General features: G+C 36.6%; 2 protein-coding genes across 3 annotated transcripts; both read left to right on the forward strand.

The window, feature by feature from the left end:
- Positions 1 to 338: 338 nt before the first annotated feature.
- On the forward strand, positions 339 to 7,896 carry LOC148873276 (protein FAR1-RELATED SEQUENCE 5-like). 2 transcript variants are annotated; one of them, XM_088961445.1, is made up of 3 exons: positions 339 to 603; positions 1,098 to 1,762; positions 7,528 to 7,896. In XM_088961445.1, exons 2-3 carry the CDS (start codon positions 1,100 to 1,102, stop codon positions 7,708 to 7,710), a joined length of 846 nt encoding a protein of 281 aa, XP_088817571.1. In that variant the 5' UTR covers positions 339 to 603; positions 1,098 to 1,099; the 3' UTR covers positions 7,711 to 7,896. The 2 variants fall into 2 exon arrangements, with proteins under 2 accessions (XP_088817571.1, XP_088817572.1); XM_088961446.1 differs by having other exon boundaries at positions 374 to 603; positions 1,110 to 1,762.
- Positions 7,897 to 8,992: 1,096 nt separating this feature from the next.
- On the forward strand, positions 8,993 to 10,493 carry LOC148873277 (maternal effect embryo arrest protein). Its single transcript, XM_088961447.1, has 3 exons — positions 8,993 to 9,389; positions 9,468 to 10,065; positions 10,153 to 10,493. The coding sequence occupies exons 1-2, from the start codon at positions 9,382 to 9,384 to the stop codon at positions 10,051 to 10,053; spliced, it is 594 nt and encodes a 197-aa protein (XP_088817573.1). The 5' UTR covers positions 8,993 to 9,381; the 3' UTR covers positions 10,054 to 10,065; positions 10,153 to 10,493.
- The last annotated feature ends 5,065 nt before the right edge of the window (positions 10,494 to 15,558 follow it).

Here is a 15,558-nt window from a genome sequence, read left to right on the forward strand (position 1 = left end):
TCATTTCCATCTGGGATAAAATTTGTCCTCCATCCCCAATCCTTGACGGGGACCCGAATCCCCAAAAGTTTTTTAAATAATAGTATTTATTTGAAAAAATACTTAAAATAAATAAAAATTTTAAATTATAAATAATTTTTTAAATATGTTTTGATATATATTATATATATAATAATATCTATATATTATAATATATATAGATATATATTATAATACACAATTTTGATGTATATATATAATATATACATATTCGGGTCGGGGACCAAAATCCCATGGGGATTATTAATCCCCGTCCCCGACCCGCCAAAACAATCTCCATGCCCGGCTTTACACAGTCTATAACAGGTAGGGTAATAATATCGGTTCGAGGTTAGTTCCGAGTAAAATCGACCCATTTGCTCACCCTACTGGAATCTCTTCAACACTCTCGAGTCGAGGCCAGGTTGAAACGAACGAACAAAAGTCTGTATTTGTCGGCGCGAACTCCAAAGTTTTTTGTTCGGATCGATATGTCAGTGGAATAGGCAACTATTTCCAGGTCGAAGAAGAAGAATGAAACAATTAGAAAGAAGAAAGATCTTAATTTAATCCAATCATACTTCAGTAAGTTCTCTCTACAACATTCTCTTCTTGTATAGCTTCTACATGTGCACAGACGGTAAAGGAAAAGCTCTCCCCTTCGAAGTTTTTTAGATGCTTCCCTCTTCATCACCTTGTTTTGTTGTTTGAGTAATTTAGGAATGTGTAACTCAGAATTTATGTGAATCTGACAAATAATAATGGAAATGTTATATACAGTGAAGGTATTGTTTCAAAGTAACAAGATTTTGGAGCCTAGAACTGATTTTGAAATTTTTAATACCCTCCGTTTTTAGGGATTTCACTTTAAACTTTAATTTTTGTTTGTAGGGGTTTTACTTGAATTATGAGTTTCGGAAAATTTAATACTCTAAAATTTTAGGGTGTTTTCTTGAATTTCGATTTGTCCTGCTGTCAATTGGGAGAAGATCGATTATGGTGATGTCTATAAAGCTTAATCTTGTTTATCAGTTTAAATGCTCATCAATTTATACTATTTGTGCTCCATTGATTTGCAGAAATGTCTGCAGGCCCAAATCAAAAATCGTCTCCGTCTTGTGGTGGTAGAGAAGGTGGTCTTTTTGATAATTTTCCGGGTTTGGACATTGAAAAGGACCTGGCTGAGGATACCTCAGTGACAGAAGATTCATGTGGGAAGGAGTTCACTTCATCTAACATGGACGTAAATCTAGAGCCATATGTTGGAAAGGAGTTTAAATCTGAACAGGCAGCCAGGGAATTCTATAACGCATATGCCAGATATATGGGGTTTAGTATCCGAAAGGGTGCTATTTATCGATCAGCACGGCAACAAGCTGTTACGTCTCGCATATTTGTGTGTTCGAAAGAGGGATTTAGACCTGAATCCTCTGATGTAAATGAGAAAGGGAATATAAAACGCCGGATGGCAATCACAAGGGTTGGTTGTAAGGCACAGCTATGGGTGAAGAGACAACCATCTGGTATGTGGGTGGTGAAACAGTTTCAGCGGGAACATAATCATGAACTGACTCCGATGAAAGTGCATATCCTTCGGTCCCATAAGAATATATTTAGGAATCTTAAAGAATATGTTGAAACTCTAAAAGGTGCTGGAGTAGATGCTAGCCAGATCCAGAGGTTGCTTCTGGAAGAAGCTCGTGGAATGGGCAACCTTGGTGCCAGAGATAAGAATGCAGAAAGTGTAAGCTGCCATCTTCCTGTGTTTTTTCCACTTTTTTGTGTAGTTTGCATGTTTGGTTTCTTATTTCTCTTTACACTATGAAGATAAAGAACCGTTGGCCAACATGCATCTGAAAAGTATCTTTATTGAAAGAGATGTATAGGTTGATCAACATAGATTCTTTATGGAAAAGAATATGATACAGAGGTTCTAATTTTGCTGTACAATGTTGTGAAACTGTGTTCATTTATTGTAATAAACCGAAACGGGAATGCAACATTAATAGGAAGTTCTCTCTTTCTATAATGTTGGTGTCTGTTCCTCTGTTTCAAAATGGCATTTAAGAATGCAGTGGCACAATAAGCTCTATCAGAGGTGACCTAAATGATATAGTATTGCAAGCTAAATAGCCTGTATTAGAGGGATGCGGGTTATCAGTAAGATGCTTGTGGAAAATTTATTATATAGAAGAAAGGTCATTGAGGGGCTATGTTGGCACCTAGCTATGATTTTGGTAATAGATAAGGTGGCTGTTGAATTAAGAAAAAGTAACAAGTTAACATGAGAGTACAACCCCATCCCCCATCTACAAAAGTTGACATGGAAGCAGTCAAGGCAATCCGGGATTGTCAGGCATTGGAAGGGTCTTGAGAACTGGGGAGAGCAATATCTTATCACTGTTTTCAGGCCCGATGGGAGTAGGTGATTCTACAAGGACTGAGTTGCTGGCTGCAGTACAAGGAATTCAGATTGCCAACCAACTTGGGGTGGAGAAATTATTGATTGAAGGGGACTCTAAGGTGATTGGGGGTTGGTTGCTGAACCCAAATTCAGTTATTTGGAGCTATAGGGATCTCATAAAAAAGTCAAATGGTTAACAAGACACGGCAATTAGAGTCGTCCAATGGGTGGGTTGGTTGGCAGATGCTTTTGCTGACTATCTTGCCAAACAAGGGTATCTAGGGAAGAGCTATTTTGGGAAGTTTGTAATTTTTTTCTTGCTTTTCTTTGGTTAATTAAATTATCTTTCAATTATCGGGAGGGGGGCGGGGGGTTTCTGCCTGGCCACATATTGGGATGGTAAGCTTACTAGTGTATACACAGAATTCTTTTAGTGTATGACCATGGATGACTACCAACACACCTGGATTCTTTTCTTGTGCATTCCATAAAATTGGTATGAATCTGAAGTCTCACTTACCCATATAGACTTACCAAAAAACATAATGAAAAAAAAAAGGACTGGAAGAAGGGATTGTCCTCTAATTATAAGAAACTGGGGAAGATTGAATAATCTGTTGAAGTTTCATCCTTATATTATCAAAGGTGATAGCTCTACACTCCTTAGAGCTATCAAAAGCTGACTTTGTGCTTTTTGTGTTTTTTGTACTTTTACTTTGTGTTTTCTAAAAATAAAAAAAAAAACACAAACAAACGTGTTCTAGTACTTTTTGTACTTTCATACTTCAGAGAAAGAGACCCAACTATTGTCTATTTCCTAACAGATGTGCCCTTTGTAAAGTTGATGGGGAATCTGGCTACCACCTCATGGTCTCTTGTAAGGTTACTAAAATTGTTTGGGAGTGGGTTTTCTCCCGTTTTGGGTGTTCTTGGTATCCTCCAGAGACTGTCCAAGGTTTGTTTTCTCATTCTTTTTTCAGTTGGCCTAAGAAACGAGGGAAGACTATGTGGAGGTGTATTAGGGCAGCGGTATGCTAGTCTTTGTGGGAAGAAAGAAACTCACGCATTTTTTCTGACAAGGAAAGAACATTGGAAGATTTGTTAGATCGAATCCTTTTAAGAGCTAAAATCTTTGGAGTTGTTTTCAGATTTTCCTATGGATGACTTGCTAAGAAAGTGGAAAGAGATTGCTTCCACTGTTAGATGCAAGAGGACTTTTTGTCCGTTCTGGTCCCCTCCCCCCTCGGGCTTTATAAAGCTGAATTTTGATGGCATCAGCATAAGGAATCCAGGGCCCTTTGGGATTGGAGGAGTCTTCAGGAATGAGAAAGGGATTGTTACTGCTTTATTCTCTGGCCCTATTGGAGAAGGTGACTCTCTTAGGGCTGAGATCCTTGCAGCACTTGAAGGTATTCGAAGAGCAAAGGAATTAAATATTAGTCGCTTGATTCTGGAAGGTGATTCGAAGGTGGTGGTTAGTTGGTTGAAGACAGAGGACAGTGGTTTGTGGAACTTTAACAATGAAAAAAAAAAACAGTTCTTATGGCTGGGTAGGGACATTGAGATTCAGTACAACTGGGTGAAGAGGAGTGCCAACTCATTTGCGGATGGGTTGGCCAAGCAAGGAGTGAATAGGGAGGCTGTTTTTTGGGCTATCTTTTAATATTTTTCTTTGCATTCCCAGTGTTTTCTGTTTTTGGGGAGCTAAGTTATTTCATCTCCCCCTTTGTATACTTATTCCTTCTCGTCTCTTAATTTAATGAAGATGATGTTATTGATAAAAAAAAAAGATGTGTGGTCTCGATGTTTTAAAAGGTGTGCCTCAGGCATGTCTAGGCGCATCGGTGTGCACCTTAAGGGGGACACACCTAGCGTGCCTTGCACCTTAGCCTAGGCACATGCTTTTTTGGATGTGCTTTTTTTGTAGATTTTTATGTGCTCAAGTAAAATCACAATATATGCCCAAAAAAGTAAAATCACAATAACATGTTTATATTGTATAAATATATAAGGCCATTACCCAATGTAGCTGCTCTCATACTCAAATCTGCATTCTCACACTTGCTAGCCCAAGATTTTACCAATACACCAAGTGATGGCTCCTAACTCTTTTTATGTACAAGCCAAAAATTAAGGACATGGGTGTTGCCCTAAACCTCTATGTGGACTTGTTTGGGCTTTTTGAAGGGATGAGATATCCATCGTATGGACGCCCGAATCTTGCGGAATAGAATGGGCGAATTTCAAAAAATTTCTCTCCATCCTACTGGGAATTGTATTCCCTATTTTAGAAAAATCATATTTTTCAAGGATCAATCTTGAACCATGAACCGAACTTGATCTGAACAAAAGCAGTAGGAAAGGGATATACCTGATACAGAGAAATAGTATCTCCCAATGGAGGTGTTCACGCCCAAGGAACCAAAAACTGATCCCACTGAAGATGGCATAGTGCAGGATGGAGCAGAATCAACAACATTCTTTAAAAAAGCCAGATCCTTCGCAAGAATCAGTTGGACGACATGTGAGCACTACTTTCAATCAGCCCTATCACAAAGGACTGATATCAAGATCCAATCTTGATCACTGCTACTGAGAATAGAAGATCGAACTGGCAGATATGGCGGCGGCAAGAAAGAATTTTCGCAGAGGTGCTGAATTCTTTCTTCTGTGATTTCAGCTCTAAAGAGAATGTGAATATGGATATCTCTAAAGGCTGCCGCCCCCTCCTCCTTTTATAAGCTTAAAGGGATCAACTCCTAATCCCATTAGGAGTTGTTGATCCAAATCATATTTGGATCAGAATTCCCTTTAAATAACAAGGGTAAACCCTTATCTTATCTGCTGATTAGATCAGCCCTCTTCTAATCCCATTAGGAGGCTTCTGTAATATAATCTCAGAATTCGCCCCTTATTTAATTGATCAAATCAGCCCAGTTCGAAATGGGCTTTAGGCCCAATAAGGTTATGTGCTCACTTAGCCTTCCAAACTGTTGCCCAGTTGGGCTTCCTTGTATGGCGTGGGACCCAAACATTGATCTACACATTAGTCACATGGGTTCAGCCCAACCTTTGTTACAAGGCCTGGCCGAATACACTGTTATGGATAGTGCACCCTCTGAAATCCATCACATGGGCTCTACAGGCCCAACACTTATCCTAAGTGGTCATTGGGCCAAACCACTTTGTAACACCCAGGGACTGGGGGCAGATGCAAGATTAGCCCATCAGGTATTATCCTCAATGGTCTTACACTTAACCTCTCAGCCCATAATGATCAAACACTACCTGACAAGAGAGGACCTCTCCCTCGACTGCAAGGAATAGTGTTGCACTCTCTACTCACATGGATCTCGGGAATTAAAACCTTTTTGCAAAACGCTTGGAAAACGTAATATATATATGTATATCAGTATATAAATATATTTTGCAAAACAAAATTTCAACGATTGAAATCGGCTACTGGCAGTCTTGGTTTCCATCAGAGAGAGAGCATCCCCGATCATTACCTTTGTCCGACAAAGGGGCTGATCTTGTCACTATGATCACCCACTCAGATGAATTCTCAGACTGTCCCAACATACCCAGGTTTTGACCCCCGTTGAGGATCTCACTGACTGGCATATCAAAGACTGCCCAATCCGACACCTAGTGCAGTATCATAATCGAGTCTAGGGATTAGGTGTAACTTTCCAGTTTTGCTCATCATTCTCCAATGCCCAGGACAATACTGGAAATCTGGTCCGGTTCAAAGATTCAATTAATCCTACACTGCATGTGCCTTGGGTCTCACCTTGGCGGATAAGACAGGCCACCCCAACATTTGGTAGCACACCAGTGTCAGCCTTGGCAGGATAAATCTCCCCAGACTTATCCAATGGCTGTGAACATTCTAAACTAACACGAGTCTCATAACTGTCCAGTTTAAGGGTATTACACAGAAACACACCATAGGAACATGAATCAAATATGTACTTTATTCATTTACAATAAATTCATAATGTACATCATTCTGATTGGAGCTAAGGGCATACAACTGTCTAACACTTTTTGCCTCAAGGGGCCTTTGTGGACACTGAGGGTCAATGGATTAGGAATGCAAGATATTGAGCATCATGCTAGCTACTGGAAGTAATGCAACCATCTTCGCAGAAAGAAATGGAACTCTGATATAAATAACCAAATAGAAAATTTCACATGTTTGAATTGTTGAATGCTTGGAACTCTTTGGTACGATCCACATGTTTTTGCTTAAATATGTATTTTAGTTTGATCCAATAGGCTTTTTATAACATCCAATTTCTTCTAAAATTCAAGTTTGTATTTTTTATGTATCATTTTTCCTACGATTTTTTCAGAAATTTGTGCCTTATTTTGAAAATGCATGAACCTCACCTTGCATCTTTTGCCTTGGCTGCCAAAAGGCCCTTGCACTTCTAAAAACTGAATGGTTTGCAAAAATCAGGTTTTTAAAATATATTAACCTACAGGAACAGAGATTCACTTGACAAATAGTGAAGAATCAATTTTGAGGAAGCTCAAATTACTTGTATGTGGTAGAAAAAATATTGTCATGCCCAATTTGAATATGAAAATCTCTCTCTCTCTCTCCCTCTCTCTCTCTCTCTCACACACACACACACACACACACACACACATATATATATATATATATATATATATATATATATATATATATATATATATATAAGTTTTTTGGTTTTTGGGTTGTGTTTGGTAACATTGCCGTTTCTACCTGAAACATTTTGGGTTGATTGATAGAGATGCGTACACTTATTTGAGGCTAAACAGTGATACCTTAAAATGCATGTATGGGAGACTGATTGATGGGAGAGCATTGGTGATGATACGGGTTTTGGAAGGTATTTTTAGCAATCATCTCTGCATTCCTAAAAGGGATTGTTTTTCTGTCCCTATTGGGTTGTGATCCATAGTCCACTGGGTTTTCTACTAGGTGCAAAGCTCATATTCTTTGATGGACATTTCATACCAATTAGTGTACCACCAAGTGGATTTCTTTGAACCAAAAGCTACTGCTTCAACTGAACAATCTAATGATTGTCTATGCTTTTAAATTTTTGTAGGATGATAAAAGGAAAATCAAGGAGCTCTCAGCTGAACTTAGACGTGAAAGGAGGCGATCTGCCACATATCGAGAACAGCTGCAAATGGTTTTGAAACATATGGAAGACCATGCTCATCACCTGTCAAAGCAAATTGAAGACATAGTTAACAACATGAAGGAAGTTGAACATCAAGGAAGCTAAGCTCTCTCAGCATACAATTTTTTGTCAACTTACCGTGAATATTTTCCCAGCATTGCTTTATGCTGGGACGGATCAGTTCCTGGGGATCCCTTTTATTTTTAATCAAAACCTTCATATCTGGGCTGTATATATTTCAAAATATATAAGGATGTCCAAGTTTACCAGTGTTTTATTGCGTCCAAGAAATATTTCTTCATGTATCTTCATGTGGTTGTAAAGCGACTGTGCTAGCGGTCTTTTTAGTTTTTAGGAGAGTTCAAGGGAGCACTTGGGGCCTTAGTGATGGAAAATAACATTACAAGGTTATAGGAGGGATCATAGTTGTAGATGCCTGTCATTTTCTATTTCAGGGCTTTTTATTTTTTATTTTTTTGGAGCTTCATGTCCTTCGAGACTTGGCTGTGGATCACAGGAGGTTGTATTTGGGGTGGCCTCTTGAAGCCCGTGGATTAACTTAAATTGGCTTTATGTGGAGGATGGTGAAAGAAAATTTATGGCTTTCTGGTAGCAACTAAAGGAAAGATGGCATCAAATCGTTGACGGGGCATTAGGCACATACCAGGGACGGATATATTGCCATCTCGTTTCTGTATTTTTTGATTTTTGAAAAGAGTAAACTCAAGTATCAAATAATGTATAGGCCTGGTTTTGCACTTGAAACCAGACACCCATTCTAGCTTCTCCTGATTGTTAACTGATTATTCAATTCATTTATTATTACTCTTATGGCCTCCATAGGCAGAAATGTAGACAAGAGCTGGCCTTTGGGAAAAATCTATGATGCCAGAAAGACATGGTATCAACCCTTTTGTAAATGGACATGTGTCCTTCCTTGAGTGGGAGGACACCTGAGGGTACACACACAATAACAGAAACAGACGATCCTACTCCAAAGACTACAGCCTAGTCAAGCAATTAAGCAGAAGGCAGCTTCTTAATTGTTAATTGACATGTTGGGGAGTTGGGGTTGGGTTGATCACTCACTCCACCCCAAATTGTTTGAACCCAATAAATCCCTTAAGCACCCCAACCCATACATCATCCAGCCCACCCTGACTACAATAGGATCACTGAACTTGCCCGACTTGTGAACTGATCAAGCCGGCTTTACCATTTAACCTAACCCATTGACATCCCTATTGGCTATTTATATGATTATTGTACTTACCAAAAGACAAATCCATCAGGAAACTATTTTTTCCCAAATCACCCGGTTCCAGGTTTCAACTAAGAAAGTGCCACCTAAATCTTGATCTGGGCGTCCGAACTCTAGATTGGGATTTGGGGGTCTCTTCTCTTGTCCATGTTTTGATTTTTGAATACAGGGGTTTGGTTTACAGTTGGAATTGGGCTGGGCCATCATAAACACTCCGTATTCTCCTTTGGGCCATCCATTATCCATATACGCGTATTAAGAGTTAAGACAGTCCGTATTCTCCTTTGAAAAAGTTCAGGGCTTCAGCCGTCCGCTGTCGTTTATCCAACCACTAGATAAAGGCAAAGATTCTTTTCTACTGCTGCTTCCTCTCCCTTGACAAAAAAGCAAAAGCCCTAGATGAAAATCATATACATCGCCCAAATAATGCTGCAGATCAATTCATGGAAGAAGAGTAGGTCTCCGTCTCTCGCTCTCTCTTGCCCAAAAGCGCTCAAGGACGACTAGATCTAATCATGGCGGAGTAAGTTCCCATCGTCTCTTTCTCCATCTATCTACTTACCTCTTATTAAAATGGAGATTTTTCATTCCCCAATCTCAGATTCGTAGAATACCCAAAAGAATATGACGATCGAGTAACCAGAAGAACCAGCTCAATTTCACAGTCGTCGTCGTCATCATCATCGACCAGCGTTCATGTCACAGCACTGGATGGTCTCGTGAACGTCAACTCCCTCTTCACCATAGCCGTCTTCGTTGGGTTATCCTTTACCACACCAGGCCAGCACAGCCTAGAGAACACAAACGTATGCGATGCGGGACTCGACATAGAGAAGAAGCTCCTGGTCTTCGAGGTGGTTTCTTTCAGTTTCTTCCTCTTCTCAAGCTTGGTGGCTCAGGGTTTGAAGCTTGCACTGAATCTTCTCAACAGTAAGGACGTTGATGAAGTCTTCAAGGCACACATAAATCTCAAGGTTCTGAGGTTTGGGATGCTGGGATCTGCAGTGGGTTCGGTGATGGGGTGCCTTTTCTTGATGTTGTCTATAGTTAATGTGATTCAGATCAGGCTGGGGATGCTGTCCTGTGGCAGCAAGCATGCGGTTAATTCAGTGGCTGCTTTGGTCACATTGGTCTCTACGGGTCTGATCGTCTATATTTCCACAGCTATATATGCTTTCACACATTAGTATACTAATTTGGTAGACTCTCTCAGAGACTCCTCAAGAGTGTAATTTTTTCTTCTATTCTGCTTATGTGTTGCATTCTAAAGTTTGATTTGTTTTCAGAACTCAGAAGAGGAGGGTGATGAACGCTTTGCTTGGCTCGAGGGTTCTGTTTGTCATATGGAGGAATTTGCTAAGCATCAGATGAGGATTCTTTTCATTGGCTGTATGATCCTAAAGAACCTGCATTTTGCCAGCTGGCAAAATCTTGTGTCTGGGGTGAACAAGATCCTTAAACCCTATTTCTGCCCACATAATTTGTCACTTGCCTATTGTTTGGAGGTTAGGGTCAACATTTGGTAATGACTAGGATGGTTTTTTTTTTTTTTTGTTGAAACTTGAAAGACTTGTGAATGGAAAAGTTGGACATGTAAATCAAATGAAGGATGAATGTTTTACTTGCACGAAGGGTTTTTTATTTTTCTTTGTAATCTGAGGATTTATTTGCCAAGCATCAGATGAGGGTGCTTTTCAGTAGTTGTAATTTGTAAATCTAAAGAGAACGTGCATTTTGCTTGTGGCTGCGGTGAAGATCCTTAAACTCCATTCCTTGTTGGTAAGTGGCCCGAGGCCCTCAATTGGAATAACTTGATGTATGGATAAATCTTATGGCCAAGAAGGAGCAATTGAAAGTGTCTTTACTGTATATTAATGTTAAATTGCCTATTAGTATCTTCTATTTGGGGTTAGTCTCAATTTAGTTCTTGAATTTCAAAAGGGCTCAATGTAATATCTTAACTTTAGGAAACTATTGATTTTTGAATAAACAATAGATACAAATACCTTTTGATTTTTGAATAAACAATAGAAGCATAATTTTTATGACTAACTGGCCTTTAAGCGCCCAACTATCTTATATATAAGATTTTTTTTTCATTGAGAGGCGTGCTCTCATTGTACTGTTTGAGGAATTGAAAAATGGGTTTTTGGTTACATGATAAGACGAGTATTTTTAAAATATTGAAAAATGGGTCGAATATAACAAAGAGTAAAATGGTAATCTAATAACACCTATTAGTATATTTAACATCAAGTTACCACATGGGGTTCCCTAGACATTTTGACAAGTTATAGTCAATTTAAGAGAAATGCTAAAAAGTCATGATGAATTTTAGACAAATTTTCTTAATTAATTATTAATAATATAAATATTAATGAATAATTAATAACTGGATACAAGTTTAACAATCACATGAACTTGTGAATACATGTCTCAACACAACAATGACCACGACATATTGGATTCCATGCATGCATGATCCTAAAGCTTCATGCCATTGATCTTTATCATGGGTTTATTTTATTTTAAATATCTCGATAAAGCTTTAAATGCAGGAAATAAACATTTGTTGAAGAGGATATAGTTATTGCACAAGAACCGGATAAGTCTTATAATAGAAAAATAATATCTATAGAAGTCTTACAATTATACTTTACCTTTTCTCAAAATAATAAAAAAATCCAGAGAAAATAAAGAAAATAAACATTTTTCAAACACAATATAGTTACTATAAGAACCAGAGAAGTCTTCTAGTAAACAAAGAACCAAAGAAAAGAAAAGCTTGTATGTAATCCTTGATTGCACAAAAGTGAGTATTATTTGTAGTTTCTATTTTTCTTCTTTTTAAGAAATTGTTTTTTTCTTACAATTTGTTGTATATTTTTAATCATTTGGATGGTGAATCTAAATTTGGGTTTAATAGACTCTTCAGGAGGTTCGATTTTGAGCTTTTCCGTGAAATCTGAATATAGGGTTTCTATTCTTCCTCTTTTATCCATCGCTTTATCAATTCTATTTTTAATTGATGCAATGACTAAGAAAGTAGAGTCACATAATCCAAATCCAGGCTCTTTAGATTACTTTCTTCTTCTCTTGGATGTCAAATGATTGCATTGGATTATGGTTGCTTGTAGACTAGTATTAACCCTGCTTCTTTGTCCCGTTCTTGAATCATTTAGGCTTAGTTTGGAAGGAGTACAAATACAAATATGTACGGTTCAAATACATATAAAATAATATAAAATACAAGATTTTGCACTCTACAAATTTACATTTGTACTCATTCCAAACTGAGCCTTAGGAAGAAAAAATTGCGAAGCGGATAGAAGGGATGTTATTCCATAGAAGAGATTTTCCAAGTGGAAAGAGTTCAACAAAACAACTTGATACCATCGGTGATGAAGCAAAAATGAATCAAAAAGCCCCTACCAAAGTCTCAAGAAAGGTTGTTTGAACGACAAATGAGGTCATGGGGAACTAGGTTAGGATTTAGACCGTCGTCGCCGGAGAAGACGAGTTGTCCGTCGTCTCAAGGAAAGGTTGTATGAGAGGCAAAGGACCTGAGAACTCATGCTGTAACTAGGTGTTAGGCAGCAGGCATAGGGAAAGTGGATAGGGATTTAGACCATCGCTACCGGAGTCCTTTACTAGTGATGGAGCAAAAGGAAGTCAAGAATCCATAACAAGGGGGCTTAGAGTGCTGTTTTAGTTCATTGAGATCTATAATTTTAAACCAACTATTATCTCTCAAATGAGGATGCTCAAATGAAATTGAAGCATACAGAGGCTACAAGTATGTTAAAAGGCTTTGGATCTCCTCAAAGTCATCTTATGCTACAACAACTCACCAAGGAGGAAGATTACATTAAGCCATGCTCTAAAGTGTCATATTTCTAGATTCTTGATGTAATCAATTGCACGGATGTACTCTTCATGATACTCGGCAAGACCTAACTTGATTTAGTAAACCTTAAAGACCAATGGTTATAATAGGTTTGGCTTCTAGGTTTTTTTTTTTTTTTTACTTAAATAATGTTTTATATACTTGAAAATCATATTGAAAGCCATAGAAGAATTCCCAAACCTTTGGACAAAAATTTCCAAGGTTTCTAAGCATCGGATTACCATTAGTTGATTAACCAAAATCATATAATTGACTAAGCTTAACAACTAGGGATGAAAATTGCTAATTGTAAGACATAATCGACCACCCAAAAGGCATAGTCGACTACCTATAATAGTTAAAGCATGAAATATAGTTGATTACCCCAAAATGTATAATCGACTAACTCTGTCATGCCAAGTTAGAACACATATTAGTCGACTAAATAGAAGGATTTAACTGAGTTGAGGAGAAAAAAAGAATTCTCCCTTCATCTAGTAGATGACTAATAGATTTTAGTAGTAGAATATTTTGTTGAATTTGACCATTGAAAATCTTAAATGACTACTATGTTTGGTAAACCTTCTATCATGTTGAAGACATTTTGAATGTTTGTTAGGTATGTAAAAACCCTTCCAACAATTAGAAAATGGTCACTTGCTCTCAATTCCTCTATAAATAGAGGTATTTAGCTTAATTAAAGACAAGCAAGTAAAAAACAATCTGAGCTAATATTGTATTTAGTGTAAAGTTATTTTTGTGAGAGCAACTTAGCAAGAGTCTTTTTTCTGACCAGATCTCGAAGTTTTCCATAGTTTTAGATGTGAGAAAATCTTGTACAATTCCACCTATCTATTGTGGGTTTCTTCATTGAGTTGAGCATCTTGAATGTAACTCTTGAAATTGAATAGGTTTAAGCTTGTATTGATTTATTTTCCTATTATAGATGCTTTTTTTTTATAAATCTTGCCACTAGGCTACATTAACAATATCTTTGAGTGTTAGTAAGTGTTTTAGTCTAAACACCGTTTAAGAGTTCTTAGGCATCGATAAGCAATACCAAGTTAGGTTGGGTAAGCAACTATAAGTCCTATCAAGGTATTGGAGGTACTTGAAAGTCCTACTAGTTGTAAGGCTTTGCTAGCACTAGCAAAATCCAATTGGCCCGTTATTTAAAATCCTCAAAGGGTGTTTAAGGTAGAAGATGTAGGTAAGGGTTTCTATGAACATCTATAAAAATCTCGTGCCTCTTTTTTATTTGTGCCTTTTTGTTTTCTTTTTGCTTACTTTTCAAGTTTTTGTAATTATTGTGCTATCCGCAAGATACAAATTTCTTGATGTTGTTATGTAACTACTAATTTTACTAACCTTACTAATTGCATTAGCATAACTCCTTAGGCTTAACCAAGGTTTAAAATTTCAATACGATACGCCCGATACGGGGCGTATCGTATCGTATCTTTGAAAAGCAGATACATGATACACATGGAAATCAGGTGTCTCGCCATTTTTTCATGCGTATCAAACCTGTATCGGACTGTATTGGAGGTGTATCGGGGGTGTACTGGGGCGTATCAGTAGTGTATCAACGAAAAAGATATGGCCAAAAACTAAAAAAATAAAGGGGGAAAGCAAGTTTCTTTTCCATAAAATGAGCCTTCTTTCACCCCCAAATGTCTCTAAAACTCCAAACCTCATCCATAGAGTGCTAGATTTGCAAAAATTTGCAAGAAACAAGTGTGGACCATTAATTTTTTTGGAGATTTTTCAAATTTTGAAAAAATATGGCAAAAATAGGTATATTTTTTTCAATTTTTATAATATCTTGTGATTTTTTTCTTGCATATTTAAATTTATGTTGATCTACATTTCTTACATTCAAAATCACAATTTTTTTTGTTATCAGTAGATTTATGGAAATTTCATGAAGATATTTGGGAAAACTATAAATTAACACAAATTTTGAAAATGTATTTTTTTCTCTACCCATAAGACTAAATATGTTTTAGATCTATGGATTTATCTATCATATCAATAGAGGAATTGAAATTTCTTTTTTATTTCTTTTTTATATTTTTAGAATTAAAAAATAAATAATAATTAATTACATTTTATCATGCGATCGCAACAATTGAATATATTATAATTCTATGGATGACCTATCACATCCACCGGCCAATTGAAATTTATTCTTTAATAATTACTTTTTTATTTTTTAAATTAAAAAATAAATAAATAAATAATTATATTTTATTATTTGATCACAATGATTGAATATATTATAATTCTATGAATGATGTATCATATTCACAAAGCAATTGAAATTTATTCTTTAATAACTATTTTTGAATATATTACATAATGTTTATTTATTTTTGATATTTTTGGAAATAAATAACAAATAATAATGATTTAAATAATAAATAATTATTAATTATAATTTCACTTAGAAGTTGTGCGAATGCATGTTTTATGGTTGGATAGGATAGTTGGGTTTTTCTATCCCATAAAACATTAAAACTTAAGAATTATAATTCATAAATTGTAATTAAGCATAGGATTTTTAATGAAATTATAATTAACTACTATATATTTCTTCATAAAACCATTAAAATATATTAATTTAATGTATATACACCTCATTGAGGTCTTATATTTATTGTTATTGATGTATTTTATGATTTATTAAAGTATTTATAATATTTTCAAGCATATTTATGCATATCTTAGTTTTTCTCCGATACACGTGTGTCCAAGGTGTATCTCAATACGTCTTTTAAAATTACCCTTCCGATACACTTGATGT

Source organism: Nelumbo lutea, chromosome 1, assembly GCF_056320005.1.
Source record: "Nelumbo lutea isolate HS-2025 chromosome 1, American lotus-T2T, whole genome shotgun sequence".
NCBI lineage: Eukaryota > Viridiplantae > Streptophyta > Magnoliopsida > Proteales > Nelumbonaceae > Nelumbo > Nelumbo lutea.